This window comes from Macaca nemestrina, chromosome 9 (assembly GCF_043159975.1).
Source record: "Macaca nemestrina isolate mMacNem1 chromosome 9, mMacNem.hap1, whole genome shotgun sequence".
Lineage (NCBI taxonomy): Eukaryota > Metazoa > Chordata > Mammalia > Primates > Cercopithecidae > Macaca > Macaca nemestrina.
The window spans coordinates 64891807-64916509 of record NC_092133.1 but is presented as its reverse complement, the minus strand read 5'-3'; the positions used below and the strand labels follow the sequence as shown (position 1 = coordinate 64916509).

The 24703-nt window shown below is 42.1% G+C and overlaps 1 protein-coding gene and 1 pseudogene across 9 annotated transcripts in view; both read right to left on the bottom strand.

Moving 5' to 3' along the window:
- LOC105466117 (tet methylcytosine dioxygenase 1) overlaps window positions 1-24703 on the bottom strand; it is a 149801-nt gene that overhangs the window by 12448 nt on the left and 112650 nt on the right. For 4 of the 9 annotated variants that reach the window (XM_011715068.3, XM_071069638.1, XM_071069637.1 and 1 more), the window contains 6 exons: window positions 24006-24217; window positions 17079-17229; window positions 16641-16727; window positions 9173-9262; window positions 6795-6932; window positions 2284-2635 (listed from right to left, as the gene is read on the bottom strand). In XM_011715068.3, the coding sequence (XP_011713370.2) occupies window positions 2284-2635; window positions 6795-6932; window positions 9173-9262; window positions 16641-16727; window positions 17079-17229; window positions 24006-24217 (1030 nt within the window). The remainder of the gene's footprint in view (window positions 1-2283; window positions 2636-6794; window positions 6933-9172; window positions 9263-16640; window positions 16728-17078; window positions 17230-24005; window positions 24218-24703) is intronic. The other 5 variants (XM_011715069.3, XM_071069640.1, XM_071069639.1 and 2 more) reach the window with 2 other exon arrangements.
- LOC139356251 (small ribosomal subunit protein eS1-like) lies at window positions 10509-16506 on the bottom strand (annotated as a pseudogene).

The window sequence follows — 24703 nt, the reverse complement described above, 5'->3', positions numbered from 1 at the left end:
GGCCTGGCGTGGTGGCTCACACCTGTAATCTCACCACTTTGGGAGCCCGAGGTGGGTGGATCACTTGAGGTCAGGCGTTTAAGACCTGTCTGGCCAACATGGTGAAACCCCATCTCAACTAAAAATACAAAAATTAGCTGGGCATGGTGGCGGGCACCTGTACTCCCAGCTACTCGGGAGGCTGAGGAAGGAGAATCACCTAAATCAAGGAGGTAGAGGTTGCAGTGAGCCGAGATGGTACCACTGCACTCCAGCCTGGGTGACAGAGTGAAACTCCGTCTCAAAATATATATTAGGTGAAAAGCTGATAAGAGCCAGGTGTGGTGCACACCTATACTTCTAGCTAATAGAGAGGTTCCCATGGGATCCCAGGAGTTTGAGGCAGCATTGTGCTATGATTGTGTCTGTGAATAGCCATTGTGTTCCAGCTTTGGCAACATAGCAAGACTCTGTCTCTCAAAAAAAAAAACCCCTTGGCCGGGCGCGGTGGCTCAAGCCTGTAATCCCGGCACTTTGGGAGGCCGAGACAGGCGGATCACGAGGTCAGGAGTTCGAGACCATCCTGGCTAACACGGTGAAACCCCGTCTCTACTAAAAAATACAAAAAACTAGCCGGGCGAGGTGGCGGGCGCCTGTAGTCCCGGCTACTAGGGAGGCTGAGGCAGGAGAATGGTGTAAAAACCCAGGAGGCAGAGCTTGCAGTGAGCTGAGATCCGGCCACTGCACTCCAGCCTGGGCGACACAGCGAGACTCCGTCTCAAACAAAACAAAACAAAACAAAAAAAAACCCAAAATCCAAAACCAAAACTAATGAGACTTTATAATCAACAAATCAAGCCAGGCGTGATGGCTCATGCCTGTAATTACACCAATTTGGGAGGATCATGTGAGTCCAGGAGTTCCAGATCAGCCTGGGAAACAGGTGAAACTCTATCTCTATAAAAAATACAATAATTAGCTAGGCACAGTGGCACACGCACTACAGTCTCAGCTACTTGGGAGGCTGAGGTGGGAGGACTGCTTGAGCCTGGAAGGTTGAGGCTGTGGTGAACAAAGATCACGCCACTGCATGTATTCCAGCCTGGGCTACAGAGCAAGACCTTGTCTCCACAAACAAAAACAAAACAATTGGCTGGGCGCGGTGGCTCAAGCCTGTAATCCCAGCACTTTGGGAGGCCGAGGCGGGCGGATCATGAGGTCAGGAGATCGAGACCATCCTAGCTAACCTGGTAAAACCCCGTCTCTACTAAAAAATACAAAAAATTTGGCAGGCGCCAATAGTCCCAGCTACTCGGGAGGCTGAGCTCGCAGTGAGCTGATATCAGGCCACTGCACTCCAGCCTGGGCAACCCAGCAAGACTCCGTCTCAAAAAAAACAAAACAAAACAAAACAAAAACCCAAAACAACAACAACAAAAAAAACAAAAACAGCAGCAACAACAACAACCCACAATACCACTGTTGAAAGTGGCGTTTAGTAATATTTGTTTAATTATTGCTTAAATTGAGGGTAAAGGTGATCAAGGACGGCATCCAGAAAGTCATGTCTCTTATCTATGCCAACAACAATGAGCAGGGCTTCAAATTAGATGGGGAAATTCACAGGAAAAATGATAAGAACATGTTAAAATTAGCTGGACACAGTGGTGTGTGCCTGCAGTTCCAGCTACTCTGGAGGAGGCTGAGGTGGGATTATTGCTTAAGCCAAGGTGTGCCAAGCCAGCCTGGGCAATAAAGTGAGACCCTTCCCAATGCCATAAAAAAGAATATGTGGGCCGGGCACGGTGGCTCAAGCCTGTAATCCCAGCACTTTGGGAGGCCGAGGCGGGTGGATCACGAGGTCAGGAGATCGAGACTATCCTGGCTAACATGGTGAAACCCCGTCTCTACTAAAAATACAAAAAACTAGCCGGGCGAGGTGGCGGGCGCCTGTAGTCCCAGCTACTTGGGAGGCTGAGGCAGGAGAATGGCGTAAACCTGGGAGGCGGAGCTTGCAGTGAGCCGAGATCGCGCCACTGCACTCCAGCCTGGGTGACAGAGCGAGACTCCGTCTCAAAAAAAAAAAAAAAAAAAAAGAATATGTGAAAGTTTTAAAAAGGATAAGTAGAAAAAATTACCAAGAAATACTGATGGGTCACTTTTTTGTTGACTTTTGCTTCTGGCATATGTAAAAATATATTCAGTGTCTTAGTTTCAACTCTAAACAAATAATGTGCAAGGCAAAATCCAAACACTTCTATCCATCAAAGTTGTGCAGAGATTAGCAGGTTCCACAAGGCTCACCTAAGGCTGGCAGTGACGAAGCCTTACTGTTGTTTGTTGTTGTTGAGTTATTCTTCCGCTTGACTCGGGGAATAGGTTTCTTCTCCACTGCCCTTATCTTATGCGCAAGAACCTCCGACATCATCGCAGCCCTCTTCTTCCCAGAACGGGGAACAGGCTGAGTGAAACACGTTCTTTTTTTGCGGCGGGGTGCCAGGACCTCGATGGCCCCAGATTTGATCTTGGCTTCCATTCCCTCCTTGGAGCCAAACTCATCTGTGTCTGAAAGCTTATAAAGAGGTAGCACATGGAGCTGCTCATCTTGAGGAATAACGCCCAAAGAGCGGTTATCTTCTCGAGTTAAAGTACACACCTGATAGGGAGAAAAACATGAAAGGGGAAAGATATAGGGGCCATGCACATTCATTGTGGCTATTCCTACCTTCGTTTTGTTACCTTTGGGAAAGAGATTTGTATTCCCATTTTATATTCAGTTGGTTGATGATGGTATATTATTATTTTATATCAAGCCACCCAACTCTGTTCAATCATAGTAACTTCCCAGCTGTTTGTAGGCAGATCAGAGTAATATTTAGTTAATTTTCTAAGTAAATTATAATATTACAAAATACTTACCTATTTTTTATATTAAACATTCTTGTTACATTTCATCTTACTTCATTGCCTAAATTAAGGAACGGCTATTGAACTGTGTTTATTAGTGTTCATATTAACTTTTTTTTTTTTTGAGACGGAGTCTTGCTCTGTCTCCCAGGCTGGAGTGCAGTGGATCGATCTCCACTCACTGCAAGCTTCGCCTCCCGGGTTCACGCCATTCTCCTGCCTCAGCCTCCCGTGTGGCTGGGACTACAGGCGCCCGCCACCGCGCCCGGCTAATTTTTTTTTTTTTTTTTTTTTTTTTGAGACGGAGTCTCGCTCTGTTGCCCAGGCTGGAGTGCAGTGGCCGGATCTCAGCTCACTGCAAGCTCCGCCTCCCGGGTTTACGCCATTCTCCTGCCTCAGCCTCCCGAGTAGCTGGGACTACAGGCGCCCGCCACCTCGCCCGGCTAGTTTTTTGTATTTTTTAGTAGAGACGGGGTTTCACCGTGTTAGCCAGGATGGTCTCGATCTCCTGACCTCGTGATCCGCCCGTCTCGGCCTCCCAAAGTGCTGGGATTACAGGCTTGAGCCACCGCGCCCGGCCCCGGCTAATTTTTTTTTGTGTTTTTAGTAGAGACGGGGTTTCACCGTTTTAGTCAGGATGGTCTCGATCTCCTGACCTCGTGATCCGCCCATCTCGGCCTCCCAAAGTGCTGGGATTACAGGCGTGAGCCACCGTGCCCGGCCCATATTAACTATAACTTATTAGGAAGATACGATTTTAGCTCACAGAGCACCCTGTTTCCGGTATTTCAAGAATGTCACATTCCTTGGATAGTGGGGACATAACTGATTTCTCTTTCCAGAAAGACTTACATGCTAACAGTTTAAAAAAATGTTTTTAATTTTCTGTTCCATTGTTGCTCTATTCCAGTGAGGAACCATATCAATAAATATCAATAAATTTGCCTTTCTTTGGATATGAAATATTAATAGCCAATTTTTAAATCTTAAATGCAACCTATTTTAGCCCTCCTCCTTACATTAAAGGTTATATTTATTATAGAGAAACGAAAATACAGAACTATAGACACTATAGTGATTCCTGACTTTTGATACCTAATATTAATATTCTGCTTTAAAAACTAATATTTTATTATAAAACTATTTTAATTGTAATTAATTTTCCTTAAGTGATCTGCCCACCTCGGCCTCCCAGAGAGCTGGGATTACAGGTGTGAGCCACTAGGCCCAGCTAAATTAATTTTCAAATATTAAAAATCCAGCAGAAACCTATCAAATGTTTTCTTTATTTTATATTAAAAACACATATCCTGGAGCTATAAAACCTTTCAATGATAGCAAAGACTGGAGATAAAGGAAATAAACAGATTTGATTTCCAAAGCATTTTTGGATTCATGATAGAACTTGATAGATACCAAGGTAAAGCAAAGTTAAAGGTTAAAAAATTTCAGTTTTTTTAAAAAAAAATCTATAGTCACATTTTTCAGCAAAGTCTAAAATATAAATATATGTTTCAGCCTCAAACTCCTGGGTTTGAGTGTTTCTCCTGCCTCAGTCTCTCGAGTAGCTGGGAATACAGGTGTGTATCATTGTGCATAGCTAATTTTTTTTTTTTTTAATTGTAGAGACAGGGTCTCACAAAGCTGCCCAGGCTACACTCAAGATCCTGGATTCAAGCAATCCTTCCACCTCAGCATCCCAAAGTGCTGGGATTACAGGCATGAAGGCATGAGCCATGGTGCCTGGCCAAAGCCTGCAATATTAAACTGTCATGGTAGTAATCTGTTCATACTTAGTAACAGTCATGCTGAAAATCAGAATGTCACATCAATAAATGTTTACTGGAACCAATTTAATTGGCCACAGAGAGACTAAGAAGCACATAAGGAGTTGACATAAGGAGCATAATTAGAAAGGATAGTTACCACAGGAGTAGAAAGTAAACCAATTAAAAAAAAAGAAAAAGAAAGAAAGAAAGTATGGTAAAACAGGGTGAAGGGAGAGGGAGTGGTAGAATTTCAAGAGTTCACATGTTTGAAGATGGGGGAATTTGGAGTGATGTCAAGTTCTGGATAAGACCCTCATTGCGTGAGTAATCCAGGCACTGGAAGTCAAAGGGCACAGAGAGGAGAAACTGAAACTTCACTTGACTCTGAACTGACTTCAACCTGATCACAGATATTCTGTAATTCAGGTAAAATGTCCCGGCCAAGTGATGGTGATGAACCACTGCCTGGTTCATATTTACCAGGCTGGATTTACATAACTTCAACACTTGGAAATAACATTGGTCTCAAAGATCTACAAAACATTTTTGTATACAGAAATGATATGCAAAAAAAAAAAAAAAAAGAAAAAGAAAAAGGTTATTGTGGCTTAATCTATCACTAATACTCTTCTACAGACAGACCAAGCAAGGAAGACTGCCTGTTGATAGATCCAATCATATACTTTCGATCACACTATAAGATGTTATAGCTAAATCTAAAAAAAAAAAAAATTTTTTTTTAATTGTATATTTTAAAGAGACGGGGTCTTATTGCCTAGGCTGGTCTAGAACTCCCGGGGCTCAAGCAATCCTCCTATCTTGGCCTCCTAAGTAGGTGGGATTACAGACGTGAGCCAACATGCTCATCCTGCAGCCAAGACTTAATGAAGGTTTCAGAATTATCTGGCAAACCTAAAACACTGGTGCAGCAGAAAAACAAAAGCAATTGCTCTCTATTGATCTCGCTTTACTAGATGACAGGAAGATAATTAGGTGAAGCAAACAGACAAAAAGACTATTACAAGATTTTCCACTGGGTCTTCTGCCTAATTTACGTATTTCTTAATTGACTTCAGGCGATGGACATGTGATGATTTATGTAACTATAAACATAGTAGGCATACCTGAATGCAAATATTGATGATAACTGGCATAGTTGCCTCACAAAAACCCTGAAGTGCAGATGGCAAAAGCAAATATTAAGTAACCTGCTCAACTTCATACCTACTAGTCTGATAGCAGAGAATTGTTACTTTAAAAAATTGGCTGGTCGCGGTGGCTCACACCTGTAATCCCAGCACTTTGGGAGACCAAGGCGGGTGGATCACGAGGTTATGAGAACAAGACCATCCTGGCTAACACAGTGAAATCCCGTCTCTACTAAAAATACAAAAAAAAATCGGCCGGGCATGGTGGTGAGTGCCTGTAGTCCCAGCTACTCGGGAGGCTAAAGCAGGAGAATGGTGTGAACCCAGAAGGCAGAGGTTGCAGTGAGCTCAGATTGCGCCACTGTACTCCAGCCCGGGCAACAGAGTGAGACTCCATCTCAAAAAAAAAAAAAAAAAAAAGTACTCCTGCCTCCCAGCAAACACACCACAATTAAATATATAACATAGACTTTCAACAAAATGTTTGAGGCTGGTCCTGTTACTTTTTAGAAGTACAGAGATAATGTATTTAATGAAGACCTGCACTATACACTTATTTCTTATTTTTTAACTTTTTTTCTTTTTATTTATTTCTAATAGCACATAAATTAAGATTTCTCACAGTAATAATCATCATAGTATACTTAAGGACTGCAGCCTAAGCATATAGTGATGGAGCTTTTAGAATACAAATTCACAATCCCAGCACTTTGGGAGGCCGAGGCGGGCGGATCACAAGGTCAGGAGATCGAGACCATGGTGAAACCCCGTCTCTACTAAAAATACAAAAAAATTAGCCAGGCGCGGTTGTGGGCGCCTGTAGTCCCAGCTACTCGGGAGGCTGAGGCAGGAGAATGGCGTGAACCCGGGAGGCAGAGCTTGCAGTGAGCCGAGATCGCGCCACTGCACTCCAGCCTGGGCGACAGAGCGAGACTCCGTCTCAAAAAAAAAAAAAAAAAAAAAAAGAATACAAATTCACACAGGTACATACCACAGTGCTTCCATTATTCATGTTGTGAATGTCCCTGTGGGGATGAGCACAGAAGTCCAGGCAAGCAGTGACCCCAGAGAAGGGACGACCTTCCTTACTGCCAAGCCGACATTCTCGGGCAACATTTTCATATTCCACCTAGAAAAGAAAGCATGGAGCACAATCTTAAGAGAGAGAAGGGAATCACCTGCCTTCAGTAAAGAGTAACAGTAAAAATAATTTCCTCACAAAGTTTCTAATTAATTATACTTTGTAATTTCCGAGACTAAGTGTATTATTGTCGTGAAGGTGTAGTTTAGCAACATTCGGGATAAAGCACTTGACAATACACGGAGTAAAAGGAAAATCAATGACTTTACAAGGGAAGGCAGGGTGAGGATACTAATTGTTGTTGGAGATGAAAAAGCAAGTAAAACAGACTCAATCATTCCATTAGAAAGAAAGACCAATAAGGCCGGGCGCAGTGGCTCACGCCTGTAATCCCAGGATTTTGGGAGGCCAAGGCAGGCAGATCATGAGGTCAGGAGATTGAGACCATCCTGGCTACCACGGTGAAACCCCGTCTCTACTAAACAAAATACAAAAAATTAGCCGGGCGTGGTGGCGGGCACCTGTAGTCCCAGCTACTCAGGAGGCCGAGACAGGAGAATGGTGTGAACCCGGGAGGCAGAGCTTGCGGTGAGCCAAGATCAAGCCACTGCACTCCAGCCTGGGTGACAGAGCGAGACTCCGTCTAAAAAAAAAAAAAAAAAAAAGAGGCCGGGCGCGGTGGCTCAAGCCTGTAATCCCAGCACTTTGGGAGGCCGAGATGGGCGGATCACGAGGTCAGGAGATCGAGACCATCCTGGCTAACCCGGTGAAACCCCGTCTCTACTAAAAATACAAGAAAATTAGCCGGGTGAGGTGGCGGGCGCCTGTAGTCCCAGCTACTTGGGAGGCTGAGGCAGGAGAATGGCGTGAAACCGGCGGGGCAGAGCAGCCTGGGGCACAGCAAGACTCCGTCTCAAAAAAAAAAAAAAAAAAAAAAAAAAGAAAGAAAGAAAGAAAGAAGAAAAAAAAAGAAAGACCAATAAAAGCGCAAGTTTTCAATATCCATAAAAAGAAGATACACACACATTTCATGAACTATTCTAGAAAGTGAATTTGTAACTCCTTTTAAAATGAAAAGGTGGAGGCTGGGCGGGGTAGCTCATGCCTGTAATCCCAGCAGTTTGGGAGGCTGAGGCGGGCAGATCACTTGAGGCCGGCAGATGACTTGAGGCCAGGAGTTTGAGACCAGCCTGGGAAACATGGTGAAACCCCATCTTTACTAAAAATACAAAAATTAGCCAGGTGGCGCATGCCTGTAGTCCCAGTTACTCGGGAGGCTGAGGCAGGAGAACTGCTTGAACCCACTGGGAAGCGGAGGTTGCAGTGAGCCAAGAGGCTGACTCCAGCCTGGGCAACAAGAGCAAGACTCTGTGTCAAAAAAAAAAAAAAAAAAAGAGTAGATCAATAAGTAGATTATATATATGTATGTTAGATATATATGCTATGTATGTATATATTTGTTCAAATTTGAAAATTTTTCAGCCGGGCGCGGTGGCTCAAGCCTGTAATCCCAGCACTTTGGGAGGCCGAGGTGGGCGGATCACAAGGTCAGGAGATCGAGACCACAGTGAAACCCCGTCTCTACTAAAAATACAAAAAATTAGCCGGGCGCGGTGGCGGGCGCCTGTAGTCCTAGCTACTCAGGAGGCTGAGGCAGGAGAATGGCGTGAACCCAGGAGGCAGAGCTTACAGTGAGCCGAGATCGCGCCACTGCACTCCAGCCTGGGCAACAGCGTGAGACTCCGTCTCAAAAAAAAAAAAAAAAAGAAAATTTTTCTATTAACAATGACCTTTTTTTTTTTTTAAAGACAGTTTCGCTCTGTCACCCAGGCTGGAGTGCAGTGGCATGATCTCAGCTCAATGCAACCTCCGCCTCCTGGGTTCAAGTGATTCTCCTGCCTCAGCCTCTTGATTACCTGGGACTACAGGTGCACATCACCATGCCTGGCTAAGTTTTGTATTTTTAGTTGAGATGGGGTTTCACCATGTGGGCCAGGCTAGTCTTGAACTCCTGATCTCAGGTGATCCGAATGCCTTGGCCTCCAAAATTTCTGGGATTAGAGGCGTGAGCTAATGAGCCCGGCTAACAATGACTTTTTAAAATATAAAACAGTCTGGCATATCTGTAATCCCAGCATTTTTGGAGGATGAGGCAGGAGGATCACTTGGAGTTTGAGCTTAGGAGTTTGCAGTAAGCTTTGATCATGTCACTGTACTGCTGCCTGGGCAACAAAGCAAGACCCCATCTCAAATTAATAAATAAATAAAAAGTTCATACCAATACATACCTGATTTTGGTAAGCTACTGGAGCATACTGCTTATAAATTGGAGCTAATCGTGTAGCCAAACTCTGTAGGTTATCTTCAAGGTTTTTTTCCTATAGGAAAACATAATCCATTAGTTATTTTATAATTGCACCTTTGTGTGTTTAAGGTACAACTGAACCATAAATCATGGGTGATGGTGGTTAATGCACAATTCATTCTTTTTTTTTTTTTTTTTGAGACAGAGTCTCGCTGAGTCGCCCAGGCTGGAGTGCAATGGCGTGATCTCGGCTCACTGCAAGCTCCGCCTCCCGGGTTCACGCCATTCTCCTGCCTCAGCCTCCCGAGTAGCTGGGACTACAGGCGCCCGCCGCCTCACCCGGCTAATTTTTTTGCATTTTTAGTAGAGACGGGGTTTCACCGTGTTAGCCAGGATGGTCTCGATCTCCTGACCTCGTGATCCGCCCGCCTCGGCCTCCCAAAGTGCTGGGATTACAGGCGTGAGCCACCGCGCCCGGCCTGCACAATTCATTCTTACCCTGATGAAATAGCTACCACAGAAAATCGCATTGCTTCTTTTTTCCATCTAAACTATTAGACATTGTTATGTTTTAATGAAGTCTTTTGAAATGAAAATTCTGTTGTAATTAGAAATTTAAATAGTGTTAGAGATAAATTACAATACTGTTCATGTTGTGAAAAATAAATATTTATATTTATTCAATAGTATTGGGCACTTGGAATAAATGAAAACAACGTTCCTGCTGGCAAGGGGAAACGGCAAGTAATTTGGTTACAATGTTAACAATTTTCTATAACGAGAAGAGAGAGTACATATATAAAACACCTACTTTGTGTGACATACTGTTTCAAATGGAATCCATATGTCTTTATGAATTAAGCACGTGTCCTTATGGACCATGAAATAGGAATATTATGCATGATCTCTACAAAAGAGCAAGGTCAGGATAACTGAGAGGTTTAGTAAATGCCTGCAGATCAAAGGAAGTAAGTGGGCAAGTGGTTGTCTACAGTTCTCTTTTCCACACTATAATAACTACAAATTGGCCGGGCGCGGTGGCTCAAGCCTGTAATCCCAGCACTTTGGGAGGCTGAGACGGGCGGATCACGAGGTCAGGAGATCGAGACCATCCTGGCTGACATGGTGAAACCCCATCTCTACTAAAAAATACAAAAAACTAGCTGGGCGAGGTGGCGGGCGCCTGTAGTCCCAGCTACTCGGGAGGCTGAGGCAGGAGAATGGCGTAAACCCGGGAGGCGGAGCTTGCAGTGAGCTGAGATCCGGCCACTGCACTCCAGCCTGGGCGACAGAGCGAGACTCCGTCTCAAAAAAAAAAAACAAACAAAAACAAAAACAAAAAACTACAAATTGAAGAAGACTTGGAAGGACTATGAGGACCATTAACACTCAAGAAATCTGGATTGCTACTGATAGAGACGTCAGATTTTTTCAAAGGAAAACTATCACAAAAGTCTCTATTAAAAAAATCCATGATGACAGTATGAGAAATGAAACAGAGAAGGGAGCCTTTGGAAACACAGATAGTTGAAAGAACACTGAAAGTGTTTCAGAAATGATTACATTCTGCATCAACTTAGATATCTGGTAAAGGAACAGTCACCTCTTAGGAAATCAATTGGAAGGGTATAGAGGGCCAGGTGTGGTGGCTAACGCCTGTAATCCCAACATTGTGAGAGGCCAAGGTGGGTAGATCACTTGAGCTCAAGAATTTGAGACCAGTCTGGGGAACTTGGTGAAACTCCACACCTCTCCAAGGAGTAAAAAAAATTAGCCAGTCGTGATGGAGCCTACTTGTAGTCCCAGCTACTTGGGAGGCTGAGATGGGAAGGTTGCTTGAACCTGGGAGGCAGAAGTGGCAGTGAGATGAGATCATACCACTGCACTCCAGCCTGGGTGACAGGGCCAGATCTTGTCTAAAAAAAAACAAAGTATAGAGAACATGGACTAAAAAGTGTGAGTGAGGCTTTTGCCTCATGTGCTCATGTGAGATTTGGTGGAAGGAGATGCCATCAACACAGAAAGGAGACCATTATATCAATCAATTAACCTTTGGTATGCATCAAATTATTATAAAAGCCAAAGTTATACAATAATTTAGACACAACAGTTCAATTATTTAGTGGTTTCTGACAACCCTCAATCTTAGCAACAGTAAAGTGTGACTCATAATCATTTTGGTTTCCTATTGATTTGTATTGACTTGATTATACAAAAAAATTCATAGGATCCATTCACAGATTTGTCTGTTAATCAGGCTACTTTTATCCTACCCATTGTAGTTTAAAAACCAGGAAAGTCAGCTGGGCACAGTGGCTCATGCCTGTAATCCCGGCACTTTGGGAGGCTGAAGTTGGCGAATCACCTGAGGTCAGAAGTTCGAGACCAGCCTGGCCAACATGGTGAAACCCAGCCTCTACTAAAAATACAAAAATTAGCAAGGTGTGGTGGCATGTTCCTGTAGTCCCAGATATTTGGGAGGCTGAGGCAGGAGAATCTATTGAATCTGAGAGGTGGAGATTGCAGTGAGCCGAGATCATGGCATTGCACTCCAGCCTGGGAGAAAGAGGCAGACTCTGTCTCAAAAAACAAAAACAAAAACAAAACAAAACAAAAAACCAGGAAAGTCATGACCTTACTTTAAAAACATGCCCTAGCTAAACTCTCACACTAATTATTATGTTTATTTGGGAGAAACTTTAGAATTATGATTTAAATACCCATTAAAACAATTCTATTTATGTCTTCAATCATTGGAAGTATCCAGTGGGCTGGGTAACCCCGTTTTACTACCAGTGGAATAATGCAGAGAAATATTAACAGTTGTGTACTGCTATTGATATGAACACTGCAAAAGTCACATGTAAATTCTATACTTTTTGTATGCAGCATCAGGTTTAAATTCTTCAATATTCTCATATCACTTTATTCTATTTTGTAATAATATTTATTCTGTTATGGACCACACAGAGTCACAAGTCTTACTGAGGAACAGGTCAACTCAAATTACCTCATTTATTCTGTAGAAGCACTGAAATAAAGTAGACAACTAGAAGCAACTCATAGCTTGTACAGTTCACTGTGATTATTTTTCTTTTTTCTTTTTTTTTTTTTTGAGACAGAATCTTGCTCTGTCGCCCGGGCTGGAGTGCAGTGGCCGGATCTCAGCTCACTGCAAGCTCCGCCTCCCAGGTTTACACCATTCTCCTGCCTCAGTCTCCCGTGTAGCTGGGACTACAGGAGCCCGCCACTTCGCCCAGCTAGTTTTTTGTATTTTTTAGTAGAGACGGGGTTTCACCGTGTTAGCCAGGATGGTCTCGATCTCCTGACCTCGTGATCCGCCTGTCTCGGCCTCCCAAAGTGCCGGCCCCACTGTGATTATTTTTCATTTTTTAGTTTTTTGAGATGGAGTTTCACTCTGTCGCCCAGGCCGGAGTACGAGTGCAGCAGCACAATCTCGGTTCACTGCATCCTCCACCTCCCAGGTTCAAGCAATTCTCTTGCCTCAGCCTCCTAAGTAGCTGGAATTACAAGCATGTGCCAGCATGCCTGGATACTTTTTTTCATTTTTAGTAGAGACGGGGTTTCACCATGTTGGCCATGCTGGTCTTGAACTCCTGACCTTAAGTTATCCACCCGCCTCGGCCTCCCAAAGTGCTGGGATTACAGGTGTGAGCCACTGTGCCTGGCCCTATTAGTATTATTTTACTATTACAGGCTTATTATTCATATTGTAAAATCCTGACTTTCTAATTATTTCATTAGAATGAACGTGCATATCAGATACAGGGGGAATTACGTATCAGATATGTTCCTATTGGTGGTCAAGATTAACTCCCTCTCCTACCTTATTTTGTGTGTGTGTCTGTGTGGTGGCGGGGGTACAGTGGTGCAATCTCAGCTCACTGCACCCTCGGCCTCACAGGTTCAAGCAATTCTCCTGCCTTAGGCACTTGAGTAGCTGGAATTACAGGTGCCCACCACCATGCCCGGCTAATTTTTTTATTTTCAGTAGAGACAGAGTTTCACCGTGTTAGCCAGGCTGGTCTCAAACTCCTGACCTCAAGTGATCCACCTGCCTTGGCCTCCCAAAGTACTGGGATTACAGATGTAAGCCACCACACCAGGCCTCTGTTAGCACTCTTGTCTGTATCTAATCTCTAGGACCATCATATCATCATCCGTAGCTATAATTACCACTTAGACCATTTCTTAAGTTCCAGATTCCCATTATTATTGACCTGACATTCCCATGTAGATTTCCCTTAGGAATTTCAATACCAATATATCCAAAGTGAATTATTGATCCCCCACTCTACAAACCTGGTCCTATTTCCAGTGTGCCTGATGATAAAGATGAAACCCCTCCTTATAATTTAAGTCACCACTATCCCCTCCATGGATTGTGCTCATGGATAGTTGGCTCCTCTTGCTAAATCTACTCTTGGTTACATTTAGTCTATTGTTCAAACAGCATCTAGAGGGATCTCATTCAAGGGCAAGTTTAAGTATGTCACTCTTCTCCTTAAAACTCTTTGATTCTGGCTGGGCGAATCTCTACTAAAAAGAAAAATACACATCCTGGCTAACACGGTGAAACCCCGTCTCTATTAAAAATACAAAAAAATTGGCCGGGCGTGGTGCAGGGCGCCTGTAGTCCTAGCTACTCGGGAGGCTGAGGCAGGAGAATGGTGTGAACCTGGGAGGTGGAGCTCGCAGTAAGCCGAGATTGCGCCGCTGCACTCCAGCCTGGGCAACAGAGCAAGATTCCGTCTCAAAACAAACAAACAAACAAACAAACAAACAAACAAACAAACAAGGCCAGGCCAGGCACGGTGACTCACGCCTGTAATCCTAGCACTTTGGGAGGCCAAGGTGGGTGGATCACGAGGTCAGGAGATTGAGACCATCCTGGTGAAACACCGTCTCTACTAAATATACAAAAAATTAGCTGGGTGTGGTGTTGGGCACTTATAATCCCAGCTACTCAGAAGGCTGGGGCAGGTGAATCGCTTGAACCCAGGAGGTGGAGGTTGCAGTAAGCTGAGATCAAGCCATTGCATGCCAGCCTGGGCAATAAGAGTGAAACTTTAAACAACAAAATAGCTTTATAAAATAGCCTAGGTATTAATTGGGCACCTGGCAAGGAGTAGGGACTGTCACTGATCTTGGGCCAAATATTTTTCCTTAAACAGCCAGAGAGGGCCGATTTTATCTTAATTTCTAAAAAGCTGCCTGACCACTGTGTCTCATGCCTGTAATGCCAGCACTTTGAGAGGCTGAGTCAGGCGGATCACTTGAGCTCAGGTCCAGTGAGTGAGCCGAGATCACACCACTGCACTCCAGCCTGGATGACAAAGCGAGACCCAGATTCAAAAAATAAAAATAAAAAAATAAAATAAAATAAAACTACATGGATAGTTTGCTGCTTTAGCCTTCATCTTCAAAATCGTCCCATCCGTTCTTAAAATGAGCTATCCATTTGTAAACTGCAGATTTCTTTATGACATTGCCCATAAGCTTTTTAGAAGGCATCAATGAATTTATCATTCTTCCACCCAAGCTTCACCAGAAATTCGATGTTTGTTCTTGCTTCAATTTTAGCACAATTCATGTCGCTCTGATAGAGGCAGTTTATAAACTGACATGTTATCCTTCTTAGTGCTTCAAATGAGACTCCATTCAGGCATGTTACAAGTTAGTATTTTATTTTGGTAAAAAAATATTATGAAATCCATGCATAGTTTATTCATAATATGCATTTTCCTTGAATGTTTTGAAGATCCTTTATATTTATAAACTAACAGATACTTCTTTCCCCCCACAAATATGACTTTTTATTGGCCACTATTATAAGTCTGAACTTTAAACAGATTCTTGGACTGGTGGTTCATATCCATCAGCTCGTTCTACTTTAGCACCTGTTTCATCCTCAGCGGCTTTTCCAGAGCTACTACCTTCACAATAAGCTCCATGAGTTTCCCCAATTCAAAGCTAGGCTTCTTCAGCACTTTAACCTTTCTAACAAAGACATCATGGAGAGGACAGATTGGCAAGAATTTTTTCTATGTCTTTTCCAATCCTCAATTTATTGACCACTTCTTTCAAGTAATTTGTCTGCACCTCTTGGGTCATGATTTCCATCATCTTGTTCTGGATTTGGCCGAACCGTTGGTGCTAAGCATAAGAGGTCTTCCGTATCCGATTGTTGCATTTTTTAGTAAAACCAACACAGAACACATGAAGCAAGTAAGCACCAGTCGTCTTGATATTGACATGAGCTTCAATCATTGTCTGCCATTTCTTGACCATGGAACACATTTTGTCATGGGTAAGATCCATGCCAGGGAAGCTAATCAGGCAATTATTGCCCTGAACATCTTCAGTAATCAGCTTGAATTTTCTAAATGCAACTTTATCATTCTGCAAATCAGCAAGACTCACTTCAAACACATGACCCTTGAGGCCATCAGATTCAATTATGGTTCCTTGGGTCCTGGTGACTTGTGTCTTCCCAATATTTCTTATATTGAACACGGCAGATGCTTTCACATTATACCAATCTTTCTTAGAAAATGGATCAAGCACTTTCTTCTTGGCTCCCTTTGTGCCACCTTTCATAAGGGGCTTATTCTTGCCAACAACCATGGTGCTGCTCAGAGAGCCAAAAAGAGACAGATACTTTTATCATATAATATTTAGAAAGAAAACCTAGCTGGTTGGCTCAAGACAACCTCCCACCTCAGCCTCCTTAGTAGCTGGGACTACAGATCTCACCTGAGATCCAGAGTTCAAGACTAGCCTGGCCAACATGGTGAAACCTCATCTCTACCAAAAATACTAAATTTGCTGGGCATGATGGTGGTGCATGCCTGTAATCTCAGCTATTTGGGAGACTGAGGCAGGAGAACTGCTTGAACCTAGGAAGTGGAGGTTGCAGTGAGCCGAGATCATGCCTTTGTACTCCAGTCTGGGCAACAAGAGTGAAACTCTGTCTCAAAATAAATAAATAAAAATTTAAAAATCTGATAAAAAATGCATCATAGAGACTGTTAGAGAGTAACTACAATGATATTAACCTTTTAAATATTTTAATGTTACTGTTGTTACATGTAAGAAAGGAAGTATTGTTTTCAGATAGGTCTAATTATTTCCTTATGTCTATGTATGTGTATAGTGGCTTGTAATATAAAATGTTTTTTTACTCTTGGTCACTACTCAAAGATTAAAAGATATCAGTCTTATAGTTAATCAATATATAAATCCTCACTACACAAACAAAGCATAACACATTAGAATACTTAGTTCCTATTGGTGCCCCACCCCCTCCCACTGCCTACCCACCCACAAGCTGATAAAGGCTTATGGAGTTATAGGTTATTTTTATTTAAAATATATAAGTATTGAACTTATTTAACTTAACACCAAGTTTGACTAATTTCTTTGCTCACCATGGCCTCGTGTCCCGGACTGATTCGTTCCGGTTTCATATATCTTCTTTCTGGATTACGTCCTTTAGTAATTCTTTCATAGTAGGTCTGTGGGTAGTAAACTTTCTGAGTCTTTGAAATTTTGGCAAATGGGTTTTTCCTATTTTGGTTGAGTATAAAATTCTAGGTTCTTTTAATGATGATTTTGCTGGGGTGGGGTAGTAGAGCAGGAGGAGGAAGCCAGGGACAATTGGAATTTGGGGTGATAGCTAAAGTCTTTACCTAATTTGTTTAGAGTCTTAATTTATTTACTTATATAATAGAAATATAATTTTACTATTTGATTACTACTTTTCAATATTTAGTTGTTATAGTGTTTCAGAAAATGTTAAAGGAATGCACTTAAATATTCGATGTGTAATTCAAAAATAAATTATTTGAATAAAAAAGAACACTTACATGTAAGGGAGAGCTCGGATCAATTCTAAATCTCCTGGGGCTTGGGCTTCTACCAAACTTACAACCATTAAAGTACATACTCCATGAACAGCCAAAAGAGAATGAAGCTCCACAAGTCTCTGGATCAATTCCTTGACATGTACAGGTACGACTGTAAGATTGGAATTACAAGAGAGTGAATTGATGAAGCATTACAACACCTCAGACACAACATTTCAGGTTTTTTTTTTTTTTTTTTTTTTTTTTTGAGACGGAGTCTCGCTCTGTCCCCAGGCTGGAGTGCAGTGCCCGCCACCTCACCCGGCTAGTTTTTTGTATTTTTTAGTAGAGACGGGGTTTCACCGTATTAGCCAGGCTGGTCTCGATCTCCTGACCTTGTGATCCGCCCGTCTCGGCCTCCCAAAGTGCTGGGATTACAGGCTTGAGCCACCGCGCCCGGCCCATTTCAGGTTTATATAGTTTTAGAAGGTTGGATGGCTAAAGAACCGGTTATAACACTTATCTATTATATTACTTATTTAAAGTAGTTTAATGTTAACAATAAAAAGCTAACTTTTGTTTTTTCAAGAAATCTGACTAGGGGACCAGGGCTAACTATACTTTATTATAACCAAATTTTTAGCAAAAATACTGGTCATGATTGCAATTCCAAATAAATGGGAATAAACTATACAGATCTAAAATATCCACAATATTGTTTGATTTGGAGATGTCTGAGATAGGGAAATAAAGAACCTGGGTTTTTCTTTTTCTTTTTTTTTTTTTTGAGATGGGGTCTAGCCCTGTCACCAAGGGTGGATTGCAATGGCACAATCTTGGCTCACTGCAACCTCCGCCTCCCAAGTTCAATCGCTTCTGCTGCTTCAGATCCCTGAGCAGCTGGGATTACAGGTGTGCACCACCATGCCCAGCTAATTTTTGTATTTTTAGTAGAGACGGGTTTCACCAGGTTGGCCAGGCTGGTCTCAAACTCCTGACCCCAAGTTATCTACCCTCCCGAAGTGCTGGGATTACAGGTGTGAGGCACTGAGCCTGGAAAGAACCTGGTTTTTAAATCTGGGTTTTAAATCCTGGATTTGTTCCATATCACAAATGAAAATTAGAATATTTTATTACCTCTTTGGAATTCAGCTGCTTTATATCTAAAATGAGACTGATATAATTTTCTGAGGATTGAAAAACAATATATATTTTATATAAAAACAGTTTCTTGGCAAGGTGTGGTGGCTCACGACTGTAATCCCAACACCTTGGGAGGGATCATGAGGTCAGAAGTTCAAGACCACCCTGACCAACATGGTGAAACCCCATCTCTACTAAAAGTACAAAAAATAGCCTGGCGTAGTGGCAGGAGAATTGCTTGATCCCAGGAGGCTGAGGTTACAGTGAGCCGAGATTGTGCCACGGCACTCCAGCCTGGGTGACAGAGCAAGACTCCATCTCAAAAAACAAAAACAAAAACAAAACAGTTTCTCAATTTTAAAAACTTTAAAAAGTGCATAATAGAAAAAAATGGAGCAGAAAACCAGTTTCATTTAATTAAATCTTAAGCGTATAACTTTTAGGGCATTTCTTTCTTTTCTTTTTTTTTTTTTTGAGACGGAGTCTCGCTCTGTCACCCAGGCTGGAGTGCAGTAGCCGGATCTCAACTCACTGCAAGCTCCGCCCCCCTGGGTTCACGCCATTCTCCTGCCTCAGCCTCCCGAGTAGCTGGGACTACAGGCGACCGCCACCTCGCCCGGCTAGTTTTTTGTATTTTTTAGTAGAGACGGGGGTTTCACCGTGTTAGCCAGGATGGTCTCGATCTCCTGACCTCGTGATCCGCCCGTCTTGGCCTCCCAAAGTGCTGGGATTAGAGGCTTGAGCCACCGCGCCCGGCCATTTTAGGGCATTTCTAAAGCCTTAAACTAAACTATATGGTAAGAATGACAATGAAATTGGCATATATTCTTCTTGCAGTTATAAAACTGTATGCTCTTCCAATCCCATTGCTGGGTGTATACCCAAAGGAATATAAATCATTCTATCATAAAGACATATGCATATGAATGTTCACTGCAGTGCTATACACAATACCAAAGACATGTAATCAACCTAAATGCCCATCAATGACAGACTGGATAAAGAAAATGTGGTACACATACACCACAGAATAGTATGGAGCCATAGAAAAGAACATACTCGTGTCTTTTGTGGGAACATGAATAAAGCTAAAGGCCACTATCCTTATCAAACTAACACAGGAACAAAAAATGAAATCCTGTATGTTCTCACTTATAAGTAGGAGTTAAGTATGAGAATTCATGGACAACAGACACTGGGGCCTACCTGAGGATGAAGGGTGGGAAGAAAGAGGATCAGAAAAAATAACCATTGGATACTAGCTTAGTAGTTGACTGGTGAAATAATCTGTACAACAAACCCCTGTGACATGAATTTAGCTAAATAAACAACCTGCAAACGCACTCTTGAACCTAAAATGAAAGTTAAAAAAGGATCGCACGCTTTTAAATTCCATCAGAAAGAAAGGACAAAAATAACATTAAAAGAATAATTAAGTAAAAAATAAAATTGCATGCTTACAACTTAGTATACATTGTACTTATGTAATGATTAAAATATACAAACAATAAAGAAACCAAATATTATTTTTAAAAAGTGAAAATAATATAAAAATTCAGAAAAAAACTATTTTTTATGTTTTCACTATGAAAGTCTGGAAAATGCCTGATATGTAACTTAACATCGCTTATAAGAAAGACTACAATGAGCTGGGCGCGGTGGCTCAAGCCTGTAATCCCAGCACTTTGGGAGGCCGAGACAGGCGGATCACAAGGTCAGGAGATCGAGACCATCCTGGCTAACACGGTGAAACCCCGTCTCTACTAAAAAATACAAAACAAAAAAACAAAAAAACAAAAAAAAAACCTAGCCGGGCGAGGTGGCGGGCGCCTGTAGTCCCAGCTACTCGGGAGGCTGAGGCAGGAGAATGGCGTAAACCCGGGAGGCGGAGCTTGCAATGAGCTGAGATCCAGCCACTGCACTCCAGCCTGGGCAACAGAGCGAGACTCCGTCTCAAAAAAAAAAAAAAAAAAAAAAAAAAAAAAGAAAGACTACAATGAAATTCACTAAATGAGATGCAAATGGAATGGTTAAAAAATTTTGAATAGAGGCCGGGCGCGGTGGCTCAAGCCTGTAATCCCAGCACTTTGGGAGGCCGAGACGGGCGGATCACTAGGTCAGGAGATCGAGACCATCCTGGCTAACACGGTGAAACCCCGTCTCTACTAAAAAATACAAAAAACTAGCTGGGCGAGGTGGCGGGCGCCTGTAGTCCCAGCTACTCAGGAGGCTGAGACAGGAGAATGGCCCGAACCCGGGAGGCGGAGCTTGCAGTGAGCTGAGATCCGGCCACTGCACTCCAGCCTGGGCGACAGAGCGAGACTCCGTCTCAAAAAAACAAAAAACAAAAAACAAAAAAACCAAATTTGAATAGAAAGATATAGATATATAGAAAGATATTTATTCATATCATTGAAAACCAAATAGAAAGATATTTATTCATATCATTGAAAAAGACACGGGAGGAGAGAAAAATGTTGTTTTACTATGTACTACTGTTTTAAAAATAAAACACAGAGGAAATATGATAAGTTGTGAGATCTAAAAGAGCATCCTCAGATTATTTTAAATGGTCAACAACACCAATAGTGGGACAAATTGCACTCAGTGTAATAGTCCAGGTTACATTTCATTTTTTAAATTTTTTTTCTTTCGTTTTAGGTTGTATTTCATAGCCTGACTTGAGAAACAGAAGTCAAGAAGAAACAGATAAACCAAATTGATTAACAGTCTACAGAATTAGCCTTTTTGCTTCAAAAATTTCAACATCATGAAAGACAAAAACTGAGAAAACAAAAAGGATTAAGGGAGCAAAAGGACAAAATAACTAAATGCATTGAATCATGGACAGGGGAAAATTATTGGGAAATGGATGATACTTGAATATGAACTCAGATGAGATCACAGTATTTTATCAAATTTAAATTTCCTGAATTTGATCATTATATAGGAATATACAAGAGAACTATATCCTCATTTTTAGGATAAATACATTCAAGTATTATTTAGGGGAAAAGACAAAGTCTACATCTAGCTCTCAAATGATTAAGAAAGAAATAAGTCAACAACAGTAACGTGTTTATATGTGTACATAAACAAATGTAACATAATGTTAACAGTTGTGGAATCTAAGTAAGGGTATATAAGAGTTCACCAGGCCAGGTGCGGTGGCTCACGCCTGTAATCCCAGCACTTTTGGAGGCTGAGGTGGGTGGATAACGAGGTCAAGAGTTCGAGACCAGCCTGGCCAGCATAGTGAAACCCCATCTTTACTAAAAATACAAAAATAAATAAATAAATAAATAAATAAATAAATAAAATAAAATAAAATAAAATAAAAAATTAGCCGGACATGGTAGCTGGCGCCTGTAATCCCAGGTACTTGGGAGGCTGAGGCAGGAAAATTGCTTGAATCAAGGAGGCGGAGGTTGCAGTGAGCTAAGATTGTACCACTGCACTCTAGTCCGGGCTACAATGTGAGAATCTGACTCAAAAAAAAAAAAAAAGAGTTCACTGGGCTGGACGCAGTGGCTAGCACCTGTAATCCCACCACTTTGGGAGCCTGAGTCGGGCGAATCACAAGGTCAGGAGATCAAGACCATCCTGGCTAACATGGTGAAATCCCGTGTCTACTAAAAATACAAAAATTAGCCAGGCATGGTGGCGGGCGCTTGTAGTCCCAGTTATACTTGGGAGGCTGAGATAGGAGAATGGCATGAACCTGGGAGGCAGAGCTTGCAGTGAGCCGAGATTGCGTCACTGCAACTGAACCTGGACGACAGAGTGAGACTCCATCTCAAAAAAAAAGATTTCACTGGAGTATTCTTACATCTTTCTGTATTTGTGAACTGTTTTCTTGGGGGGTGGGTTGGGGGAAGACTTGGTCATGCTCTTTCAAGTGCACTGGCAAAATCATAGCTTACTTTAATGGCAAACTCCTGGCCTCAAGCCATCCTCCCTCCTCAGCTTTCAAAGTAGCCAGGAACACAGGCACACACCCCTATGCCTGGTTTTAAAAATGCTGTGTAGGGATAGGTTCTCAACTCCTGGTTTCAAAAAATCCCCCTGCTTTGATCAGGCATGAGCCACTACATCAGGCCCATGAAGTTCAATCTCTCTGTCTCATTTTTTTTTTTAAAGAGACAAGGTCTTGCCATGTTGCTCAGGTTGGAGTTCAGTGGCATCATCATAGCTCACTGCAGCCTCAAATTCCTGGGCAACAGCTAAGTTTCTACCTCAGCCTCCTAATTACCTAGGACTACAGACATGTGCCACCATTCCCAAACAGTGTTTTTTAAAAAATACTTTTGTAGAGATGGAGTCTTACTATGTTGCCTGGTCTGGCTTTTAAACTCTTGGCCTCAAGTGATCCTCCCTTGTCGGCCTCCCAAAGCGCACGCCTGTAGTCCCAGCTACTCAGGATGCTGAGGCAGGAGAATCACTTGAACCCGGGAGGCAGACGTTGCAGTGAGCCGAGATCGCACCAATGCACTCCAGCATGGTGACAGCAAGACTCTGACTCAAAAAAACAGAACAACAAGAACAACAAAACTTATCTCCTCTTACAACTATTCACTGGTGATTCATGAAATGTATGAGAGATTTAAATTTCAAAAATTTATATTTTAAACAAGTATAGTCATTTCTCACTTGATGTCAATAGGCTGTTGGAAACCGTGATTATAAGTAAAACCACATACATCAGTTCCCCGAATATCGCTCAATATTGCTACAATATTGATAAGAAAAATATTGGTTTCATTATATATTGCTTTGCTTAAAGTCACAAAAAAAATGCCTAAATACCACTCGAGATCCAGACCCAAATAAGGAAAAAGATGGGTATGTTTGATTGCATTAAAAACAAAACCTTTTGCGGGAGATAACATAGTTAAAGGAAAAACACAAACTGAGAAAAATATTTGCAAATTATATCATAGAGTAGAGAGAAAATAGATAAATGGAAGAATTCTCTGCAAAAATGGGCTAGGTTATTTAACAGATGGTTAAAACAAACTAACAAAAAGCCAAATGGTTCTTAATCATATGAAAAAAACACTCTCATTCATAAGAGAAATTCAAGTCAAAATCACCCTGATGTCATTTCTCTTAATAGGCAAAGACTCACATTTGCCAACATAATCATTGGTAAGACTACAGAAAAACAGATACTCTCTTACATTGAATAGAGGAAATGCAAAATGATATGACACTCCTGTTGGAAGACCATTCTTTTAAGTCAAAATCCCTTTCCTCCAGACTCTTCCCAAAAAGGGAAGCAATGAAATAATATTCTTTCCTTTTTTGTTTCGAGACAGAGTCTTGCTCTGTCGCCCAGGCTGGAGTGCAGTGGCACGATCTCGACTCACTGCAAGCTCCGCCTAACAGGTTCACACCATTCTCCTGACTCAGCCTCGCAAGTAGCTGGGACTACAGGCGCCCACCACCTCACCTGGCTAATTTTTTGTATTTTTAGTAGAGACGGGGTTCCACTGTGTTAGCCAGGATGGCCTTGATCTCCTGACCTCATGATCCTCCTGCCTCGGCCTCCCAAAGTTCTGGGATTACAGGCGTGAGCCACTGCATCCGGTCACAGTGAAGTAATATTCTAAAGGAGAATGATTTAAACTGACCTTAACTCACTATAAAATATTCTCTCTGTGCAGAAATGTTCATTCTTTTTTAATTCCACAATACTCAAATCCTATTCTCTCATATAATATACATAGTTGGTAGCTAAATAACATTTTACCATTATGTAATAGAGATCTGAATGGCAAGGCAGTATACAGCAGATTTAATTACTTTTCATTGAGGGTGCATCTTCTGTCGGTAGGGTGCCCATTGTATGACTTTAGATTCTCTGTGAGCTCTGTGTATAACCTGTCAGCCATTGGAAGAGGGATGCCATCCCACACCATGATGAGCACCACCATCACAGCAGTTGGACAGTGGTGGCCTGTACGCTGCCGGACCAAGCAAAGAACTTTTTCTTCATCACTGCTTCTTCTTAAAACCTGAAAAAACAGAATATATTCATCTATGGAAGACAAGTATGCCAAATTTGAATGCAATGGATATTCCTTTTGACGTTCTGCATGATTATATTTTAGTTTATTTACTTAATTTATACAATTTGTTCTACAGACGGGGTCTAACTATGTTACCCAGGCTGGTCTCAAACTCCTAGCTTCAAGCAATCCTCCTTCCTTGGCCTCCCAAGGGTCTGGGATTACAGACATGTGCCTCCATGCCCGACCATATTTTAGTTTTTTTTAAAGTTACTGCTTCTCAAGGGATAAAAGCCTATAGGACTTTCCACTGCCTCAACAGTTCCCTCTCCACAAGACTCATCACAAGAGTACCTCAGCCTATATGACTAACAAACAACAGGCAGAACAAAAATCTGTGATATGTGGTTATTATTTGTAGAAGTAGTAAAAGGCAGTCTGTGTTTTATTTCACTGCTGTTCTAGTTTGCACAACAGACAAGAGAGGGCTTG